This window comes from Bos taurus, chromosome 8, assembly GCF_002263795.3.
Source record: "Bos taurus isolate L1 Dominette 01449 registration number 42190680 breed Hereford chromosome 8, ARS-UCD2.0, whole genome shotgun sequence".
Lineage (NCBI taxonomy): Eukaryota > Metazoa > Chordata > Mammalia > Artiodactyla > Bovidae > Bos > Bos taurus.
The window spans coordinates 85,638,458-85,660,403 of NC_037335.1; the positions used below are offsets into that span (position 1 = coordinate 85,638,458).

General features: G+C 39.0%; 1 protein-coding gene across 7 annotated transcripts in view; it reads right to left on the reverse strand.

Moving 5' to 3' along the window:
• Positions 1-8,260: 8,260 nt before the first annotated feature.
• The window catches only part of LOC787410 (CDC42 binding protein kinase alpha (DMPK-like)), a 70,012-nt gene continuing 56,326 nt past the window's right edge, over positions 8,261-21,946 (reverse strand). For 2 of the 7 annotated variants that reach the window (XM_024996010.2, XM_059889305.1), the window contains 5 exons: positions 21,829-21,891; positions 13,428-14,024; positions 11,453-11,550; positions 10,045-10,129; positions 8,261-8,495 (listed from right to left, as the gene is read on the reverse strand). In XM_024996010.2, coding sequence (XP_024851778.1) covers positions 8,365-8,495; positions 10,045-10,129; positions 11,453-11,550; positions 13,428-14,024; positions 21,829-21,891 — 974 coding nt within the window. In that variant the 3' untranslated portion in view covers positions 8,261-8,364. The remainder of the gene's footprint in view (positions 8,496-10,044; positions 10,130-11,452; positions 11,551-13,427; positions 14,025-21,828; positions 21,892-21,946) is intronic. The other 5 variants (XM_024996011.2, XM_059889304.1, XM_024996012.2 and 2 more) reach the window with 5 other exon arrangements.

Sequence of the window (21,946 nt, forward strand, 5' to 3'; positions counted from 1 at the left end):
ACAAAATTTCACTGTCTCACAGTTCTGGAGGCCAGAAGTCCAAAGTCAAGGTGTAGACAGAATTGATTCCTTCTAGGGACAGTGACTGGAGAAGGCAATGGCACCCCACTCCAGTACTCTTGGCTGGAAAATCCCATGGACGGAGGAGCCTGGTAGGCTGCAGTCCATGGGGTCGCACGGAGTCGGACACGACTGAAGCGACTTAGCAGCAGCAGCAGCAGCAGGGACAGTGACAGAAGGATGTGTTTCAGGCTTCCCTTCTTGGCTTGTAGATGGCCATCTTCTTCCTGGGTCTTCATATTTTTTTCCCTCTAGGTGTGTGTGCACGTGTCAAGTGTCCAAATTTCCCCTTTTTATAAAGACACCAGTCATATCGGAGTAAGGCCCACTATAATGACTTGAGTTTAACTTGGTAATCTCTGTAAAGAACTTTCTTCCCTATGAGGTCACATTCTGAGTTCCTGGGGGTTATGACTTCAACATATTAATATCAGCAGGGACATAATCCATGTCCATAACAGGATATGACAGGAGAATTCCCTTCTGGATGCTTAGTACAATTTGTCAAGTTAGTAGGAATAACAGGATTCTAGCACATTCCTTATAGGATAGCATCTTCTGCCAAATCTCGTACATTTATAGATCCAGCTGGTTTACACAGCTCTCCAATGACAATGACAGGGAATTCTATTCTGATGTCATTCAAAGGTTCAACTTGTTTCAGATCTTCCTCCAAAGACTCAAAACTTCGCTTTTTCTGAACTATTTTGATTTTTCTGGTAAAGGAAACAGCTATATCAATGCATGACTGATTATTGGTGTCACTGTTGAAGTGTCTAAGCTTAAAATGACACTAAGATTGGAAAAAGATTTTTTAATAATATTTATTTATTCAGCTCTCCCAGGTCTTAATTGTGGGCATGCAAGACATATCCTCCTTGAGTATGTGGGATCTTTTCAGGATGTGAACTCTTAGTTATGGCGGGTGAGATTTGTTATAGTTCCCTGACCAGGGATTGAACTTGGGCAGCCTACATTGGAAGTGTGGAGTCCTAGCCACTGGACCACCAGGGAAGCCCAGCAAAATTCATTTTATTACACCTGCTACAATTTATTTTCATTCCTATCTCAGTTAAAAAAAAGTTTCTGAATTTTAAAACCCAATTTAAACATTTGCATATTTGTCTGTTTGAAAAAATTGGCATCACTGTAAATGTGCAAAAGTAGACCAGTTCAGATTTGGGGGCTTATACAAATGCAAATTGCAGAAGGGCACACATATCTTTTTAAAAATATAAAGAAAGACAAGAAGGGTTAAAAAAGTACTTTAGCAAGACCTGGCTTTTGATGGTTTGCTATGGAGGCAGGATTGAAGGAATTTGTAGTATGGAGATGCTTTTGCAAATAATTACAAGAATTTGCTTTCTGAGTTGATTTGAAGTCACATCTGACCCAAGTCAACCCCATTTAGAGCTGACCTAGGTGTGGGTAACTACAGGAACACTTGAAATCTCAGGAATTCCTAAGGGACTGAAACCGGCTCAAAACTGTGGAGCCACAACTAAGCGGCTGAATGTCTGGGTGCCCACACTGAAGCTCCCTGAGAGTAGAACTTGCTCACCTTGGCCTCGTGCATCATGTTGGGGACAGTTTCAGCATCACGACTACTGAATGTGTGTTTACAGGTGACTGGGTCCAAAGACGGCAAAAAGCAGCTCCACAGCAGTGGCTTGCAGTGAGATTGGGTTGATTCTTCCTCATCTGAGACACTGAGAAAATAAGGGGGACAATGCGTGGGACTCACTCCACATGGGGGGTGCACTCAGGGGACATGGCAGGCAGATTCGAGCACAGGTGCATGGATCTTTCAGCACTAAGATCCTGTGATCTTACCACATCTTGTCATGAAATCCCCAAGTGTGGTCTCACCACGTCTTGTCTTGCAATCCCCCAGATTTAACTTTTGGTTATTTTAACCACACTATCTAATAAACAATAACTAGTTTAACTTTGAAATGGCTGACTACCTCTTATTATTAAGACTTAATATTAAGGGGCTATTTAAGTGATTTTTCACAGAGGAAGGTAGAGGAGATGGGTAAAAGTCATCTCTGCCCAGAAATACTTTTCCATTCTTTTTCTGTTTAATACAATGTTCTACCCATATTACTATCCTAACTAATGTTCTTTTGTTTGAGAGCAATGAACATTTACTCACAGTGATTTAATCCAAAAAGGGAGAGATTTTTCTGATGGCATCATTGTAATGGCATGGAAGCTTCCAGAAGAACCAGAACCAGAAGCTGGAAGAGCTCAGGATCTGACCCAGCTGCTCTAAGTAATTCTCCCCTGGGGCCTCTGCCCTATCCTCCCAGGTCCTCTCCCAATGTGGCTTTTCTTTTCTTTATAGACTCAATCTATCCGTTTTTCTATGTATTTGGCCAATATGGCAACTGAGAGGTCCCCAATTTAAATATTCTAAAATAATCTACAAGGACAGACCAGCATCTCCCAATCCCAATTCCCAAGTTCTGGAGAGAGAACGTGGTTGCCCCAGTTAGAGACAGTTCCTCTTTGACCCCACCTCTGGCTGACACAGGATCAAGCCATACAAATGTAGGCAACCTGGAGGTGGGGGTGGAGCAGGCTTCAGAGTTAGAGAATTGGAACAGAGCAGGCTTCCCTAGTGGCTCAAACAGTGAAGAACATGCCTGCAATGAGGAGGACCTGGGTTCGATCCCTGGGTTGGGAAGATCCACTGGAGAGGGGAATGGCTACTCACCCCAGTATTCTGGCCTGAAGAATTCCATGAACAGAGGATCCTGGTGGGCTACAGTACATGGGATCACAAAGAGTCGAACAGGACTAAACCACTTTCACTTTCTTACTTTTAGACACACCAGAAGTATTTACTACAGTTATCTCATTCCACTACAGCCCTTTTTTGGGAGGGAGGGGCTGGTTTGTAGTAAGATCAACTCACTGAAAAATGTAAAAAGCTCATATCTCTTAGACCCAGGGAAGGAAAATTAACCATCGTCTCACGTCTGTGGTCCTCACAGTCCTTCCTTTTAAGTTAATTAAAAAGTTCATCCTTTCATGAACTTTAGAATTAAATAAGTAAATGTGTCTAGGAATAGTGTACAAACAGTTAATGATCCATCTGCCAAAGCAGGGGAGGGAATAAGTGGGCAGGATCACTACCAAGCTAGTCCCTAGACCTCCCCCCATCTAGTCAGGGGTCCCAACACACTCGCTTCTTGAAGGTAAAATTTTTCTGCTCTTCCTTTTCCCATCCTCAGTCTTTTCTTTGACTCAGGACCCTCTGTCTCTTCCTCAGTTTGATGGAGAGAGTTAAGACTTAAGGGTTTCCAAAATTAGTGAAAAAGACTCAAATTTAAAGCCTAGATAGAAACCGCATCTTTTGAAATTCAACACTAAATTCACAATCTGCATCAGCCACATGATTTATACCTGAAAAGTGAACCATAATATTATTTCCCTTGAAGGGAAAAATACAAACCATTTCTAAAGAAATGAGAGAGTGTGTGCTGTGAAAGAGAAAACAAAGATTCCTGATAACCACGGATCTTGGGACAAGGTTTGTTCTCTACAGGGCTTTCTGCTCTTATCATCCCTAACCTTGTTGAGTTTTGAATCTCAGACCTAACAATGGAAACAATATGTCAGGAACTCGAGCTTGAAAACGGATACAAAACAGAGATCTGGCATTTTGTGTTCACAAAGGTGAGAGCAGAAGACAGTCATTCTTGTAACACTTTCATGTTAAGACTATGGGACCTCTGATCTTCACCACATTTTCTGAGTTATTAAAAATGGAAGTGGGAAGAAAGCCAGCTGTTGTATGCAGGGTGTTGGCAAACAAATGCAAAAAATGCAAAAAACAAATACAAAAATCTTTTTATTAATGAGTCAGGATTAAGGAATGGCAAAAGTAAAATAGGGGATAATGAAATAAATGCCACAATATCTAGTAACAGAGTTATAGTGGACTGATTTTGTTTGGAGAAAATTATGAAAAGCTGCAGGTCATCATTGATGACAATAGCTTATTAAATGGATAACAAAGTAATTGTGTTTTTCCTTCCTGAAGATTATGTTTGATTCTGCATAAACTAATTCCCTGATTCTATTTAGTTCCTTTATTTCTTGGTGTCACAGATAATTTTCAGAAAAACAATGCCATTGGAATTCAATATTTCTTTTCCTGAAATTGATATATTACAGGCCTGGCAACTGTAGGGATGTTCCTGAATTTCCAAAGAATAGATACATCAGTGAACATGGACTATTTTGAATATGGATGACAGATGCAATTCAAACCTGCTTTAGCAGGAGGGGCATCTCACCTAGGGTAACCGATATGCTCAGTATTTAGCTTCAGGTACAGCTGTATTCAGGGGAAAAACAATAGCTCGTATCAGGTCTTACCTTCTCTATCCCTGCCTTCCTTGAGTTGGGTTCATTTTCATCTTTTTTTTTGCAATGACTCTTATTTTCTTTGTGTTGGTATTTCATAGTACATATTCATTTTGTAGACAAGAACATGGGGAGCACCATGACTGGGAACTAGCATCTCTCTCCTGAGCCCAGGTGAAAATTCCTGGAAGTGAATGTGGATTTGGACAACAGGATCCTAGCTCCAGGTGTTATGTGGAGTTTTCCATTAGAGTGAGGGAAGATGGCCTTCTTTTTTTCCGAGTGTGTAAGCTCTTTGACTTTGCAGATGTCATAAGGTACCTGCAGTTACTTTCCTTTTCCAACCTGAGTCACCTTCTTGCTGCAGCACCCATCTCTCTCCCACTATGCACAGTTAAAAAGTCTTCCCCATCTTCCACTCACCACTCCACCCACTCACAATGCATATATACCCCCTCCACTGAACAGCCCTTATGACGGTGCCCTAGCCTCATATGCCATTCCTAGTAGGTAGATTCCAGGCACCTCGTGCTTGACATCTCAGCAGCAGGAACACTTGTGATGGCTCACTCATTCTTAAGGCAGGAATATTTCACCTCCCACAGACCACGGAGCCTAAGTTCCCTCCAGAGTTCAGTCCTGGGCTCACCCTCCATCCACACCCTTGCTTGGTCCCCTCCTCTGTAAGGAGAAGACACAGAACACACAGGCACTCTGTAAATGTGAGTCGGAGGGACAGCTGGACGAATGGATAAGGAACGGATGACCAAGGTTCTAAGCACACCAGGACTCTGGGCAGCTCTTCCAAGCCTGATGGGCATTGACCTCTGCAGGACCACTCAGGAGACCCCACCCCAGCTCTGCTGGGCATAGCATTGTCCCTCTGGGCCTGGGAAACCAGTTCCCAAAGTTTTTCTGAATCTGCACATCATCGCAGAGTGGTTGGTGAAGAAAAGTTCATTCCCGTCTCGTGTGCTTCCCGGGTACTTGCAGAGAACCATTCTTCCACTGTCGACCCACTGGCAGAGAGAGAATAACTTTGTTTGAGAAATGAAGCCATCTCATTCCTTCCCACATAAGTATTGGAGCTCTCCATGCTGGCCCCAGATGCTATCAGAGCAATGTTATCAGTGGTTGCCACAGCCAGAGAAGGACAGCACCCATCATTCATTCCCTATTCAGGGAAATGGCACCTACGAACCTGATTTTCACTGACTAATAACTGCTCTGAATTCCCACAGACATATCATAGGTAGCATTGTCCTTTAAAATAAACACATAAAAAGTGTTTGATTTGGTGGATTATATTTAAAATAAATATACAAGAAAATAGATACCAATAAAATCTATTGAGAGCAAAGGCTTTTTAAGTCTTGCATGACAAAAGAGTTATATTAAGACAGAACTTTCAAAAGCCATTTTGACTGGCAATTTAATCTTTCTTGACAGTCCAAGTTATCAATTTTGTAATTAGCAACTCTGTAGACAAAATAAATAAGTAAATAAACTTCATTGATACTTTTTTGGTATCTGAGGAAAAGAGAGAAATATGTGTGGAAAAGTCAAGTGCTGTTTTATAACAGAGGTCATTTTTTCCTGCTGGAACTACTACAGTAAAATTTATCTAGTTATGGGTGTATACATATATGTATGTCCTTTGATTCTGGATAGTTATGAAATCTTTTAATATTTTTAATATATTGTACAAATACATGGAATTTAAAACTAAAAATATTAAACATTAACAAAGAACAGTGAATAACTCCTATTGGAGTAATTTATTTTTATTTTATATCTTGAGTGTTTTGATCATATTTACTGCTGCAGAGCTTTAACATGGACATATTCAAAAGTGGTCACTTCCATAGCATCCCAATTTGATTTCAGTGTTACCAGACTCTGGACCAGGTCTGCATTGTATAACACCGCCCCCTAGTGTCTGAATGCTTCATCACACAGCAACCCTAAAAAGCTGTTTAGTAGCTAAGTGGTCCACTGGAGAAGGGAATGGCAAACCACTTGGCATTCTTGCCTTGAGAACCCCACGAACAGTATGAAAAGGCAAAAATATATGACACTGAAAGGTGAACTCCCCAGATTAGTAGGTATCCAATATGCTGCTGGAGAAGAGTGAAGAAAGAGCTCCAGAAGGAATGAAGTTATGAAGAAGCTAAGCCAAAGCAGAAACATGTCGCAGAAAGTAATACAACACTGTAAATCAAATAATTTCCTGATGCTGGGAAAGATTGAGGGCAGGAGGAGAAGAGGATGACAGAGGATGAGATGGTTGGATGGCATCACTGACTTGGTGGACATGAATTTGATTATAAACTCCGGGAGTTGGTGATGGACAGGGAAGCCTGGCATGCTGCGGTTCATGAGGTCGCAGAGTCAGACACGCAACTGAAGTGAACTGAAATCAAATATATACCAGTAAAAATTAATTTTAAGAAATTTTAAAGAAATAACTATATAAAATACATGCCTGGAAACAAAGGCATATTTCAGTCCTTGGGCATGCAAACAGGCTAGGGTGGGGCTGCCCTCCCCAGAGCCTCTTCTCTTTGGTGATGGAAAAGGCAAAGAACAGACGGCAGTCAAATTAGATGAATACTTCATGAATTCCCATGTTTAAATCAGAAGATTTTCAACTTCATTTTGGAAAATCTTACTTTATTAAAAATTATTAATCAACAAAGATGCTACTGCAATCAACTTTAAAAGACAAAGACAAAATTGTATTGATGACTTTTTCATGGGCAGCTGATAAACATGTCCAAATAAAAATTTGGTGAAGAATGAATACTCAGTTATTCTGTGCTTTCTAGATACTCCTTAAACTTAAGTATCTTAAATGTTTTTGGTAGAAATCACATGGCCCTTAACAGCCCCAGACATCAAAGAAGCTCAGCCCTATGATGTATTTTCCATAAAATTCAGTTTAGTTCAGTCACTCAGTCGTGTCTGACTCTTTGCGATCCCATGGACTGCAGCACGCCAGGCTTCCCTGTCCATCACCAATTCCTGGAGCTTGCTCAAACTCATGTCCATTGCGTCGGTGATGCCGTATACTTATAGCTCTTTTAAAAGGATCAGCACTACTCTAGATATATTTTTGTTTGTAATTCAAAGATGATCAGCTTATTTTTCTACTTATTCAGTATAGAAATTACCACCAAAAAATAGCCAAGTAAGGTAGTGAAGATTCTCTTCAAGTCAAAGAAAGGCATCTCCTGCATCAGAGAGTAATCAATCCACATACAGCTCAGTATTATTTATTCCTTTGCAAAACGCCTCAGTGATCCACATTATGATGTGTATACATGTTTGTTCTATATTTAAATGCATTATGTAGAAGCCTTACATACCGATTTTCAATTATTCCACCTTCACAGAGAAACGTATCGATGTATTACATGTCTATTCATACTCATTACATGAAGGTATTCTTTAAAGTTGCATACAGGAGGAAGGTGGTGGGAAGGTATAAACTTCCAGTTATAAGTCCTTGGGTTGTAATGTACAACTTTATGAAATAGTTAACACTGCTGTATGGTATATATGAAAGTTGTTAAAAGAGTAAATCTAAGAGTTCTCACAAAGAAAAAATGTTTTCTCTTTATTGTATATATATATATGAGATGATGGAGGCTAATTCAACTATTTGTAGTAATCATTTCACAATAAATGTTTAAACCATTATGCTATACACCTTGAAGTTACACATTGTTACATGTCAATTATATTTCAATAAAACTGGGGAAAATTTTCAAAATAAAGTTGCACAGAAAAATAAGCATAACACCACTGCAAACAGATGTCTCTGCCCGAGTTTCACAGATTTATTTCCTTTTCTTCCAAACCACATCAAATATCACATGGTCCTTGAGTAGTCTCTCTGCACCATGTGTGAAGAGATGGTCGTCACAGCCCCTTTGGTAGCACTGCTTTTGCTCTGGGAACCCTGAAGGAATAACGCCGCTTGCTGCTAAGGTGCTGAACCATTTGCTTCTCTTGATTATCTGGTGTTTCAGAAGATACCAGCTCCTCTCCATCTACACATATTTTAAAACAAAACAACATCATTTTTTAAAATGTTAAGAGATCCCATCCATTAATGTCACATTTCCTCTTGTTAATTTCACAACTGTTAATGAACTGCACAAATATCATATTGCTCTGATTTCTTAAAGTTCATAGTGGATGAACATGGCAAATTTCTCAAGAATAGTAACAGAGCATTAACGAAGAGAATTTAATGTTCAATGTAAGCAATACTTAAAAAGAGATCTATTGTGACTTTTATCTACAAAATGACATCATTTCACTGGAAGGAGAGGGCAATCATATTGGTGTCTTTTCACTTTGCTGTTTTTCTCCTACCAGATTTCTGTGGCTAAAGGGTATCAAAATAGTTGTTTATGTTGAAAACAATTCTAATGATTGTAACTGAGCAAAGCATATCTGAGGCTCCCTGCAGGAGGAAGAGGTACTGAGGTGGAGTAAGGGGACCCCACGTCCCTTCTCCTGGAGGTGAGAGTCAATCTCTACTTGCTGCTGCTTCTGATCTTTGGGGAAGGATGCATCCTAAGAATCTAGGACTTAACTCTGTTTCAGCTTTTCATATCTAGCAGTCAATAAACTGTCACCCAGAAACCCTCAAAACTGTCTTATTAGACTCCAAAAAGAAAATATGAGTTCTTCTATGGATTAAATGGTGTCCCCCTAGAAGATGTTATCCTAACCACCCCCCTACCCTTTGCAGATGATTAAGTTAAGATGAAATCATTGGGGTGGGCCCTAATCTGATTGTGTCCTTATAAAAAGAGGATATTTGGACACAGACAAGCACAGGGAGTACACCACATGAAGGTGAAGGCCCATATCAAGGGTGATGTATCTGAAAACCAAGGAACACAGATTTCCAGCAAGTCACCAGAAGTTAGCAGAGAGACAGGGAAAAGGTTTTTTCTCACAGCCCTGAAAAGGAGCCAGCCCTGCTGACACCCTGATCTCCGATTCTGGTCGCCAGGACTGAGACAATACATTTCTGTGGTTTAAGCCACCCAGTGTATGGAAGTCACAACAAACTAATTCTCTGCTGTGCTAGATATTCCATCCTATAAATTAAACAAGAAAAAAAAGAGAGAGAAATGAATCCCTATGACTTGTCTCACACTTCATATCTGCTACTGTTTATAACGTGGGCGGAAGAAGTTGGAGCAGGGTGATGCAGCGGACTACCTCTGCTTCCCACCTGTGCACTAAAGCTTGACGCACGTCTGGTCGCAGAGCCTGCTGGGAAATGAATGGCTTTTCACAGTGAGCGTTCAAATGGTTGATTAGTGTTTCCAGGTGTTTATGTCCAACCAGCAGTCCTGCTTTAAAAATAGCTGGAGTGTGCCACAAGTAAATGTTTTTATCTCTACTGCTATGTGAGGATGAAAGAGAAATACTTTGTCAGGAGCACATCCCAAGACTGTGTGTAAAGGGCACAGACATTCACGTCAGACCCTCTCCACTCACTGGCTCTGCGACTTGGGGCATTCAGCTAGAGACATGGTTTCTTAGAAAAAGTTTTAGTAAGAAGAAGTTATTTCTTACTTGTCTTCTTATTTTTGAAATATATTAATCTAATTGTCTCCAAAAGAAAAATATTTAGGGATCCTTCACTATTCAAGGGTCGAACCTAAAATAATAATAAAAAAAGATTACCATTTCAATGAATGCTTTTAAAAATTAAGTTACATATAAAGAATTAAGAATAAATATATTCTATTTAAATTGCCCCCTTAGAGTAACATAGTCTCAAAAAAAAAACCAATTACAGGAAATAAATGGTGTTACAAACTCATATTGATAAAATTTCAGAAACATGAATATTACAGATTTAAAAAATCTGAATATTACTAACTTAAATATATATATATATTTCATTCTTCTATTAACTTTTTGACAGTTATTAGTAACTAAAAGATTTTCCTGAGAAGATACATCTGTCTTGTGGATTCATTTTATCAAACTAAGTGTGACTTGTTCACATTCAGAATGCTGGAAAAGTATATTTTATGTAGTGGAACAGTACTTAAAAAAGTTTTTGTGTTGCTGCTGATATTGTTTAAAGTGGGGCAAAATCTCACATATAATTGTGAATATTTCCTTCATCCTTTCCTATATAAAATTCCTTTTTGATGGCTCAAGCTATGTATACTCCACATATGTAAGAATTAATTGTTCTTAAATCTTCAAGCATGGGCTTCTCTTAACAAAATAGCAGTATTTTCACTTTAAAATTTTAATGTATATTTCAAATTATTTACAGTATAGATACAAAATTTTTATTTTATTATGAATCTGAAATTCTAATTGAAAATCAGAGCTGAAGCACAGCTTTGGTTATATACTGTTCCTTTTTTTGCCACTAAAATTTTCCTTCACAGGATGAAAAATTATACTAAGTGAAAATTAGTGATAAATACAAGTGACTAAAATGAAAGTGGGAAGTTAATATCTGTATGTATGATATAAATATGCATGTGTGTGCTCAGTCGCTTCAGTTGTGTTTGACTCTTTGCAACCCTATGAACAGTTGCCCACCAGGCTTCTCTGTCCATGGGATTCTCCAGGCAAGAATACTGGAGTGGGCTGCTGTGCCCTTCTCCAGAGGATCTTTTGGACCTGGGGATCGAACTTGCATCTGCCTGCATCTCCTGTACGGCACGTGGATTCTTTACCCACTGAGTCACCTGGGAAGCCCCCAATATGCATATTTTATCTATATAAATAAACAGCACACATTTATATCATGAAAATCCTACTTTATATAATGCAACTAAATATCACAAGAGAGTTCTTGTAGCGAAATTAACCAATTTGGTGTCTGTTGGTTATTTTTAGTCTTAGCTAAGCCTCTAAATTACCAAGTACACATTAGAAAGTCTAGCAAATGCACAACTGAGTTTCCATATTCAGTCAGTAATCCATCAGTCACATGATCTCAGTGTCGAGTCACCTTCTTGAGGGGGATGGTCTGGATCCAGTCCATGGTGTTCACATCAAAGATGTCCACTGCATTTTCACTGTACACTGAGAGATATGGGGCATTGTAACCTGGGAGAAGGGGAGGAGGTAACAGCAAGTGTGGGCTTCAGGATTCATTATTCAATTAGAATTTGTTATTAGGATAATTATAAATTCACATGCAATTGTAATTAACACAGAAAGATCTCTTGCACATTCTGCCCAGTTTTCCCCAATGTAACATTTTGCAGAACTAGCATATTGACATTGATAGAGCTGGCCTATCCATCTTAAGCAGATTTCCCATTTTACTAACACTCGTGCACATGTGTGTGTGTGTCAAGGTCTATACAATTGTGCCACTTGTATAGGTTTATGTGTCCACCACCAAAGATACGGAATAGTTCCAAAGATCTCCCCTGATGCCCTTTTATAATCCCACTCACTTCCTCTCCATCTTCCTCTCCTTCCTTAATCTCTTACTCCATTTCTAAAATTTTGTCATTTCAAAAACGTTATGTAAATGGAATCATACCGTATTCATGATTAATTATATCTGCTAAGCCCAAATACATTTTAAGAAAAACTTCAGATTGGAAACCAAAGAGAATCCCTCAATAATATTTTAATTATTATATAGTAGCTGCCTTAAAATCTTTTTTAATAAACATGATTAACAAATTAAAATGGCAAATAAATGATGCACATGTGTCAAATTGTAGATTAAAACACATATGTAAAATCTGACCATGATCTTTCTAATGCTATTAGATAATAGCAGCATCATTAAGTAATTTCATAACTTTTCAAAATCTATGAATCCTAAACCATGTCAGCTCACTGAAAGAGTATGGCATAAGATTAGAAAAGTATATGTGGGGAGTGAAATCAATGAATAATAAAAACAGTTGATTTCTCATCAGAAATGATGGATGTTAGAAAGCAGTAGAATGACATTTTTAAAGTGTTGAAAGAAAAAAAATGACTCAGTTTTTTAGCTGACCTTCCCAGACTCACTAGTTTACATTAAGCTTTCCTCCTTCATGCTCCTATAGAATACTATACTCCCTGTCACAGCACTTGCTTAATTATTGATCTCATACCATGATTATAATCTCCATAAGGATTCACTCTGTCTGTTTTACCAGGTTTAATATTGTGCCCTTAACCTTTAGCATAGCAAGTTGGTCATATTAAGTGCTCAATTAGTATGCTCTAAGTGAATAAAAAAGAGCTGTATTAAAATTATAAAATGATAGCCTGCATCAATAAAATATCAAATAAGCTAAAATCATTTTATTTTAATTTAAATAATTTAAAATTATTTAATATAAAATTATTTGAACATTCTATGTAGACTTTACATAGGGTGAAGGCAATGGCACCCCACTCCAGTACTCTTGGCTGGAAAATCCCATGGACGGAGGAGCCTGGTAGGCTGCAGTCCATGGGTTTGCTAAGAGTCGGACACGACTGAGCGACTTCACTTTCACTTTTCACTTTCATGCATTGGAGAAGGAAATGGCAACCCACTCCAGTGTTCTTGCCTGGAGAATCCCAGGGACGGCGGGGTTAGACTTTACATAAGCTAAACCCAAAAGGCAAAAAGTAATTTATTTAGTAACTATTTCTTACAGTTAATGCTTATGTGATTTTCAGTGATCTTGAAGACATCTATTTAGGATCTTACAAAAAGCAACAACTTGGGTTAAGAATATATTCAAGGTAAGTTATCTAATGAATATAGTAAACATTAAAGGCTAAGTTATTTCACATGTTTGACTTAAATATAACTTCTTTAGAGCTCTTCTACTTGAAGAGACATAGACAACTCAGGAAAAATCTTCAGTGATGCTTTCAAAAATTAAAGCTGTCATGAACAATATTTAGTCGTAGGATATAAAACTGTAACAACAAGGACAGAAAGGTACAGAAAGACAAGAAAATAAATTGTAAGATAGCCTTACAGCAATAAGTTGGAGGTGCTGGCCACATTAGTTCAACTGGCCTAGATCTGAGGCCCCTGCTGTCAGTGTAAATTCCAATGCTCTTGAAACACAACAGATACTCAATACTAGAGATCTCAACTGCACAGAGAGCATCCACTGGTTGATGAGTGATAAATGACAGTGTAGGGTCATGGAAGTGCAGCATCCTGTATGGAACTCCTTCTCTCTTCAAGGGGTATCTGAGGAATCCCGACTGAAATCCTACACAGAGCTGTTCACTGAAGATGCCCATCCACTGGACAGTGGTTGGGATTTGGAGTTGTTTAAATTTTTTGTGAGAAATTGTATTGCTCTGAAACAGCTCGTAACAGAAGACTTGGCTTTTCCTAGCCACACAGAGGCATGTATGGGCCCCTTGGCACACTGTTCCAGAAGTCATGGTGTGGCACCCTTTGGTTTCTGCCAGCCTGTGACTATCAGTCTTTTCTCCATCCAAAACTGACATGGGAAATAGCTGCACGTGGTGACTCCGCCCTGAGATCACTGCAACCATCTGGCCGTGGGGGATAAGCTCAATCTGGTGAATCCTCTTTATGTCACCAACGCGAATAATTTCTACACATTTAAACATATTTGTAAGTCATTTTCAAATTCAAAATAATTTGTATTTACTTATTTCAAAAGTCTCCAAATTTCCCCCCAAACAATTAAGAAAGGTCCTAATAAAAATGATGTAATAAATCTTCTTAATGTCATTAACTTGACTATTTTCTATACAAATAAAATGTCAAGTCTCCTTCAAATTAGAAATGTTTTCTTATTTTTAAAAAATCTCTTTATTGAGGTATAATGGATATATAACAATATATTAGTTTCAGGTGTACAACATAATGATTCAATATTTGTATGTATTGAGAAATGGTCACCAAAATAAATCTAGTCAGTAGCCAACACCATATATAATTATAATTTTTTTCTTGTAATAAAAACTTTTGCAGTCTACAAACAATAAATACTGAAGAGGGTGTGGAGAAAAGGGAACCCTCTTACACTGTTGGTGGGAATGCAAACTAGTACAGCCACTGTGGAGAACAGTGTGGAGATTCCTTAAAAACTAGAAAAACCATATGACCCAGCAATCCCGTTGCTGGGCATATACACCGAGGAAACCAGAATTGAAAGAGATACGTGTACTCCAGTGTACATTGCAGCACTGTTTACAATAGCTAGGACATGGAAGCAACCTAGATGTCTATCGGCAGATGAGTGGATAAGAAAACTGGTACGTATACACAATGGAATATTACTCAGGTATTAAAAAGAACACAGTTAAATCAGTTCTAATGAGGTGGATGAAACTGGAGCCTATTACACAGAGTGAAGTAAGTCAGAAAGAAAAACATCAATATTAATGCATATATATGGAATTTAGAAAGAACAGTAATGATGACCCTATATGTGAGACAGCAAAAGAGACACAGATATAAAGAACAGGAGGCGAGGGTGGGATGATTTGAGAGAATAGCATTGAAACATGTATATTACCATATGTGAAATAGATCACCGGTCCAAGTTTGATGTATGAAGCAGGGCACTCAAAGCCGGTGCACTGGGACAACCCAGAGGGATGAGATGGGGAAGGAGGTGGGAGGGGAGTTCAGAACAGGGGGAGACTTGTACACCTGTGGCTGATTCATGTCAATGTATGGCAAAACCCACCACAATATTGTAAAGTAATTAGCCTCCAATTAAAATAAATAAACTAATTAAAAAACTTTTTGCAATAAACTTTGTTAGCAATTCTCAAATATGCTTATTATTAACCATACCACTTGCCTGTACATGACATACCCAAGACTTACTGATGATGGGCAGTTTACACCTTTAAACCCCCTTCATCCATTTTGCCCATTATCCCCACCTTCAACAACCTCAGTTGTTCTCCATATCTGTGAATGTGTTTGTGTTTGGATTCCACATAAGTGAGACCATACGCTATTTATCTTTCTTTGACATTTTTCACTTCGAGTAACACCCTCGAGGGTCATTCATACTGTTGAAAATAGGAAGAGTTCTTTCTTTCTTATGGCTGAATTCAGATCAGAGATCAGATCAGTCGCTCAGTCGTGTCCTACTCTTTGAGACCCCATGAATCACAGCACGCCAGGCCTCCCCGTCCATCACCAACTCCCGAAGTTCACTCAGACTCACGTCCATCGAGTCAGTGATGCCATCCAGCCATCTCATCCTCTGTCATCCCCTTCTCCTCCTGTCCCCAATTCCTCCCAGCATCAGAGTCTTTTCCAATGAGTCAGCTCTTCGCATGAGGTGGCCAAAGTACTGGAGTTTCAGCTTTAGCATCATTCCTTCCAAAGAAATCCCAGGGCTGATCTCCTTCAGAATGGACTGGATGGATCTCCTTGCAGTCCAAGGGACTCTCAAGAGTCTTCTCCAACACCACAGTTCAAAAGCATCAATTCTTCGGCGCTCAGCCTTCTTCACAGTCTAACTCTCACATCCATACATGACCACAGGAAAAATCATAGCCTTGACTAGACGGACCTTTGTTGGCAAAGTAATGGCTCTGCTTTCGAATGTGCTATCTAGGTTGGTCATAACTTTCCTTCCAAGGAGTAAGCGTCTTTTAATTTCATGGCTGCAGTCACCATCTGCAGTGATTTTGGAGCCCAGAAAAATAAAGTCTGACACTGTTCCCACTGTTTCCCCATCTATTTCCCATGAAGTGGTGGGACCGGATGCCATGATCTTCATTTTCTGAATGTTGAGCTTTAAGCCAACTTTTTCACTCTCCTCTTTCACTTTCATCAAGAGGCTTTTGAGTTCCTCTTCACTTTCTGCCATAAGGGTGTTATCATCTGCATATCTGAGGTTATTGATATTTCTCCTGGCAATCTTGATTCCAGCTTGTGTTTCTTCCAGTCCAGTGTTTCTCATGATGTACTCTGCATATAAGTTAAATAAGCAGGGTGACAATATACAGCCTTGACATACTTCTTTTCCTATTTGGAACCAGTCTGTTGTTCCATGTCCAGTTCTAACTGTTGCCTCCTGACCTGCATACAAATTTCTCAAGAGGCAGATCAGGTAGGTGTTCTGATATTCCCATCTCTTTCAGAATTGTCCATAGTTTATTGTGATCCACTCAAAGGCTTTGGCATAGTCAATAAAGCAGAAATAGATGTTTTTCTGGAACTCTCTTGCTTTTTCCATGATCCAGCGAATGTTGGCAATTTGATCTCTGGTTCCTCTGCCTTTTCTAAAACCAGCTTGAACATCAGGAAGTTCATGGTTCACATATTACTGAAGCCTGGCTTGGAGAATTTTGAGCATTACTTTACTAGCGTGTGAGATGAGTGCAATTGTGCAGTAGTTTGAGCATTCTTTGGCATTGCCTTTCTTTGGGATTGGAATGAAAACTGACCTTTTCCAGTCCTGTGGCCACTGCTGACTCTTCCAAATTTTCTGGCATATTGAGTAAAGCACTTTCACAGCATCATCTTTTAGGATTTGGAATAGCTCAACTGGAATTCCATCACCTCCACTAGCTTTGTTCGTAGTGATGCTTTCTAAGGCCCACTTGACTTCACATTCCAGGATGTCTGGCTCTAGGTGAGTGATTACACCATCATGATTATCTGGGTCGTGAAGATCTTTTTTGTACAGTTCTTCTGTGTATTCTTGCCACCTCTTCTTAATATCTTCTGCTTCTGTTAGGTCCATACCATTTCTGTCCTTTATCGAGCTCATCTTTGTATGAAATGTTCCTTTGGTATTTCTGATTTTCTTGAAGAGATCCCTACTCTTTCCCATTGTGTTGTTTTCCTCTATTTCTTTGCATTGATCGCTGAAGAAGGCTTTCTTATCTCTTCTTGCTATTCTTTGGAACTTTGCATTCAGATGTTTGTATCTTTCCTTTTCTCCTTTGCTTTTCGCTTCTCTTCTTTTCACAGCTATTTGTAAGGCCTCCCCAGACAGCCATTTTGCTTTTTTGCATTTCTTTTCCATGGGGATGGTCTTGATCCCTGTCTCCTGTACAATGTCATGAACCTCAGTCCATAGTTCATCAGGCACTCTATCTATCAGATCTAGGCCCTTAAATCTATTTCTCACTTCCACTGTATAATCATAAGGGATTTGATTTAGGTCATACCTGAATGGTCTAGTGGTTTTCCCCACTTTCTTCAATTTAAGTCTGAATTTGGCAATAAGGAGTTCATGGTCTGAGCCACAGTCAGCTCCTGGTCTTGTTTTTGCTGACTGTATAGAGCTTCTCCATCTTTGGCTGCAAAGAATATAATCAATCTGATTTCGGTGTTGACCATCTGGTGATGTCCATGTATACAGTCTTCTCTTGTGTTGTTGGAAGAGGGTGTTTGTTATGACCAGTGCATTTTCTTGGCAAAACTCTATTAGTCTTTGCCCTGTTTCATTCCGTATTCCAAGGCCAAATTTGCCTGTTAAATATATATAATTGTTATTGTTCAGTTGCTCAGTCATGTCCAACGCTTTGTGATCCCATGGACTTCAGCACACCAGGCTTCCCTGTCCTTCACCAACTCCCAGACCTTGCTCAAACTCATGTCCATTGAGTTGGTGATGCCATCCAACCATCTCGTCCTCTGTCATCCCCTTCTCCTCCTGCCTTCTATCTTTCCCAGCATCAGAGTCTTTTCTAGTGAGTCAGCTCTTTGCATCAGGTGCCCAAAGTACTGGAGCTTCAGCTTCAGCATCAGTCCTTCCAATGAATATTCAGGACTGATTTCCTTTAGGATTCACTGATTTAATCTCCTTGCAGTCCAAAGGATTCTCAAGAGTCTTCTTCAACACCACAGTTCAAAAGCATCAATTCTTCAGTGCTCAGCTTTCTTCACAGTCCAACTCTCACATCCATACATGACTACTGGAAAAACCATAGCTTATACAGATTTTGTTGGCAAAATAATGTCTTTGCTTTTTAATATGCTGTCTAGGTTGGTCATAGCTTTTCTTCCAAGGAGCAAATGTCTTTTCATTTCAAGGCTGCAGTCACCCTCTGCAGTGATCTTGGGCCCAAGAAAATAAAGTCTGTCACTGTTCCATTGTTTTCCCATCTATTTGCCATGAAGTGATGGGACTACATGCCATGACCTTTGTTTTTTGAATGTTGAGTTTTAAGCCAGATTTTTCAGTCTACTCTTTCACCTTCATCAACAGGCTCTTTAGTTTCTCTTCACTTTCTGCCATAAGGGTGGTGTCATCTGCATATGTGAAGTTATTGATATTTATCTCAGCAATCTTGATTCCAGCTTGTGCTTCATCCAGTCCAGCATTTTTCATGATGTACTCTGCATATAAGTTAAATAAGCAGGCTGACAATATACAGCCTTGATGTACTCCCTTTCCAATATGGAACCAGTCCATTGTTTCATGTCCGGTTATAACTGCTGCTTCTTGACCTGGATACAGACTTCTCAGGAGGCAGGTAAGGTGGCCTGGTATTCCCATCTCTTTAAGAATTTTCCACATTATGTTGTGATCCACACAGTCAAAAGCTTTAGTGTAGCCAATGAAGCAGTTTTTTTTTTTTTCTGGAATTCTGTTGCTTTTTCTATGATCCAACAGATGTCGACAATTTGTCCTCTAGTTCCTCTGTGTTTTCTAAAACCAACTTGAATATCTGGGAGTCCATGGTTCACCTACTGTTGAAGCCTGGCTTGGAGAATTTTGAGCATTACTTTACTAGCGTGTGAAATGAGTGCAATTGTGGGGTAGTTTGAGCATTCTTTGGCATTACCTTTCTTTGGAATGAAAGCTGACCTTTTCCAGTCCTGTGGCCACTGCTGACTTTTCCAAATTTTCTGGCATATTGAGTGAAGCACTTTCACAGCATCATCTTTTAGGATTTGAAATAGCTCCACTGGAATGCCATCACCTCCACTAGCTTTGTTCATAGTGATGCTTCCTAAAGCCCACTTAACTTCGCACTCCAGGATGTCCGGCTCTAAGTGAGTGACCACACCATCATGGTTATCTGGGTCGTGAAGACCTTTTTTGTACAGTTCTTCTGTGTATTCTTGCTACCTCTTCTTAATATCTTCTGCTTCTGTTAGGTCCATACCATTTCTGTCCTTTATTGTGCCCATCTTTGCATGAAATCTACCCTTGGTATCTCTAATTTTCTTGAAGAGATCTCTAGTCTTTCCCATTCTATTGTTTTCCTCTATTTCTTTGAATTGATCACTGAGGCTTTCTTATCTCTCCTTGCTATGTTTTGGAACTCAGCATTCAGATAGGTATATCTTTCCTTTTCTCCTTTGCCTTTCCCTTCTCTTCTTTTCGCAGCTATTTGTAAGGCCTCCTCAGACAGCCATTTTGCCTTTTTGCTTTTCATTTTCTTGGGGATGGTTTGATCATCGCCTCCTGTACAATGTTTCAAACCTCTGTCCATAGTTCTTCAGGGCTGTCTATCAGATTTAATCCCTTGAATCTATTTATATGTATATCTATCTCACATCTTGATTTGTTTATCTGTTGGTAAACATTAGGTTGTTTTTATATCTTGACTGGTACAAATAAAGCTGCAGTGAACATGGAGGTACAGATACATTTTTGAGTTAGTACTTTTGTTTTCTTTGATAAAATATCCAGAAGTGAAGCTATTGGATCATACAGTGGTTTTATTTTTAATTTTTGAGGAACTTCAATACTGTTTTCTATGTGCCTGTAGCAATATACATTCCCAAGAACAGAGTACAAAGTTTCTCTTTTCTCCACATCCTCACCAATATTTATTATTTCTTGGCTTTTGAATAATAGCCGTGTTAACAGGTGTGGGGTGATATCTTACTGTGGCTCTGATTTGCATTCTCCTAGTGATCTTGAGCACCTTTCTTGTACCTGTTGGCCATCTGTATGTCTTCTTTGGGAAAATGTCTATTCAGATCTTCTGCCCATTTTTAAATCAGATTGCTTAGCTTTTTTTGCTATTGAGTTGCACAAGTTCTTTATGTATTTTGGATATTAACCCCTTATAAGCTATGATCTGCAAATATTTTCTCCCATTGTTAGGCTGCTTTTACCTTTTATTGATGGTTTCCTTTGCTGTGAAAAAGAATGTTTTTGTATTTTTAAATTCTTTCTAATTATTACTCCATTGGGTTTAAGTCATTTTCTAATAAAATCACAGACATAAACTTAGAGGATAGATTTCATGGCAAAAAAGGATAAGAAGAGAAGAGATCAACAATTATATGTTAAAAACAGATAATTATTCCAGAGATAATGTAATTACCTTAATCATAAAATTAGCATAAATAAAGCACTCAACTTAATCCTGATATTTCAGATGGCAACACAAACATCCCTCAGTGTCTGACGAATAGAAAGAAATATGCTGCTTTTCTTTCTTTCTTTTTTTTTGCCTTGCTGCGAGGCTTGAGGGATCTAGATATCACCAGGGATAGAACTTAGGGTCTTGGCAATGAAAGCGCCAAGTCCTAACCACTGGACAGCCAGGGGAAAAAAAGAAAAACAAAACTGTCCTCTTTTTTCCTGGCACTAATTTTATTCCTTTATTGCACAAATATTTGTCGAGTGGCCACTACGTGCCAGGCACTTTTAAGTGCATGGGATACAGTGCTGAACAAAAAGACACAAGGCCCTGCTCTCATGCTGGCACCTGCTGACCTTTCCTGGGTCTCCTCACCAGGACTGGGAAGCCTTTCCTGGAGAATAGCTAATGGCCTTCAAATAGAGATTCTCGTTTATCTAACTTATTTGAATGCAAGACATTCACTGGAACAGCTGTATGAGAACGGCTCTTCTTCACATCAGCTATTCACCCACTTCTCCCTCAAGCAACTGAGAACCAAACAAAACAAACAGAGAATTCTGCTGTCTTATTTGGGAAAGATTAAATTTATGTGATTACTCTTCATGGTGCCAATGTACTAGTGAGGGCAGGGGCATTCAAGCAGAAGTGTTCTCCTCCATGCATCAACTGGAAGATGATACATTAAGTTCTTACAGCACACTTACTAGGTAAAATCCCTTGTGAATATATATGGACACCCTACTACATATAAAATAATTAACAAGGGCCTACTGTATAGCACAGGGAACTCTATTCAGTATTCTGTAATAATTACATGGGTAAATAATCTGGAAAAGAATGAATAGGTATAATTGAATCACTTCACAGTACCCCTGAAACTAACACAACATTGTAAGTCAGTTATACTCCAATAAGAAATTTTTTAAAAACATGTTTGAACTCTGGAGGATTATGGATCTCTGAAAGTAGGCAAGTCATCCTGTGACTTGAAAACACATCAAACCAGATGTGGACAAAAGAGAACAAATTTGATAATATTATTATTAAACTTTAAAGTTATTTCAGAACATTAAAGACTCTCCTTACCATCTATGATAACGTGGACAACAAATAACCCTTCTTCATTTCCCAGAGCAATTCTTTTGTGATCTATATTTGACACATAAATAAAAACATCAAGGAATTTGGGGGCAAGCTAAGTGAA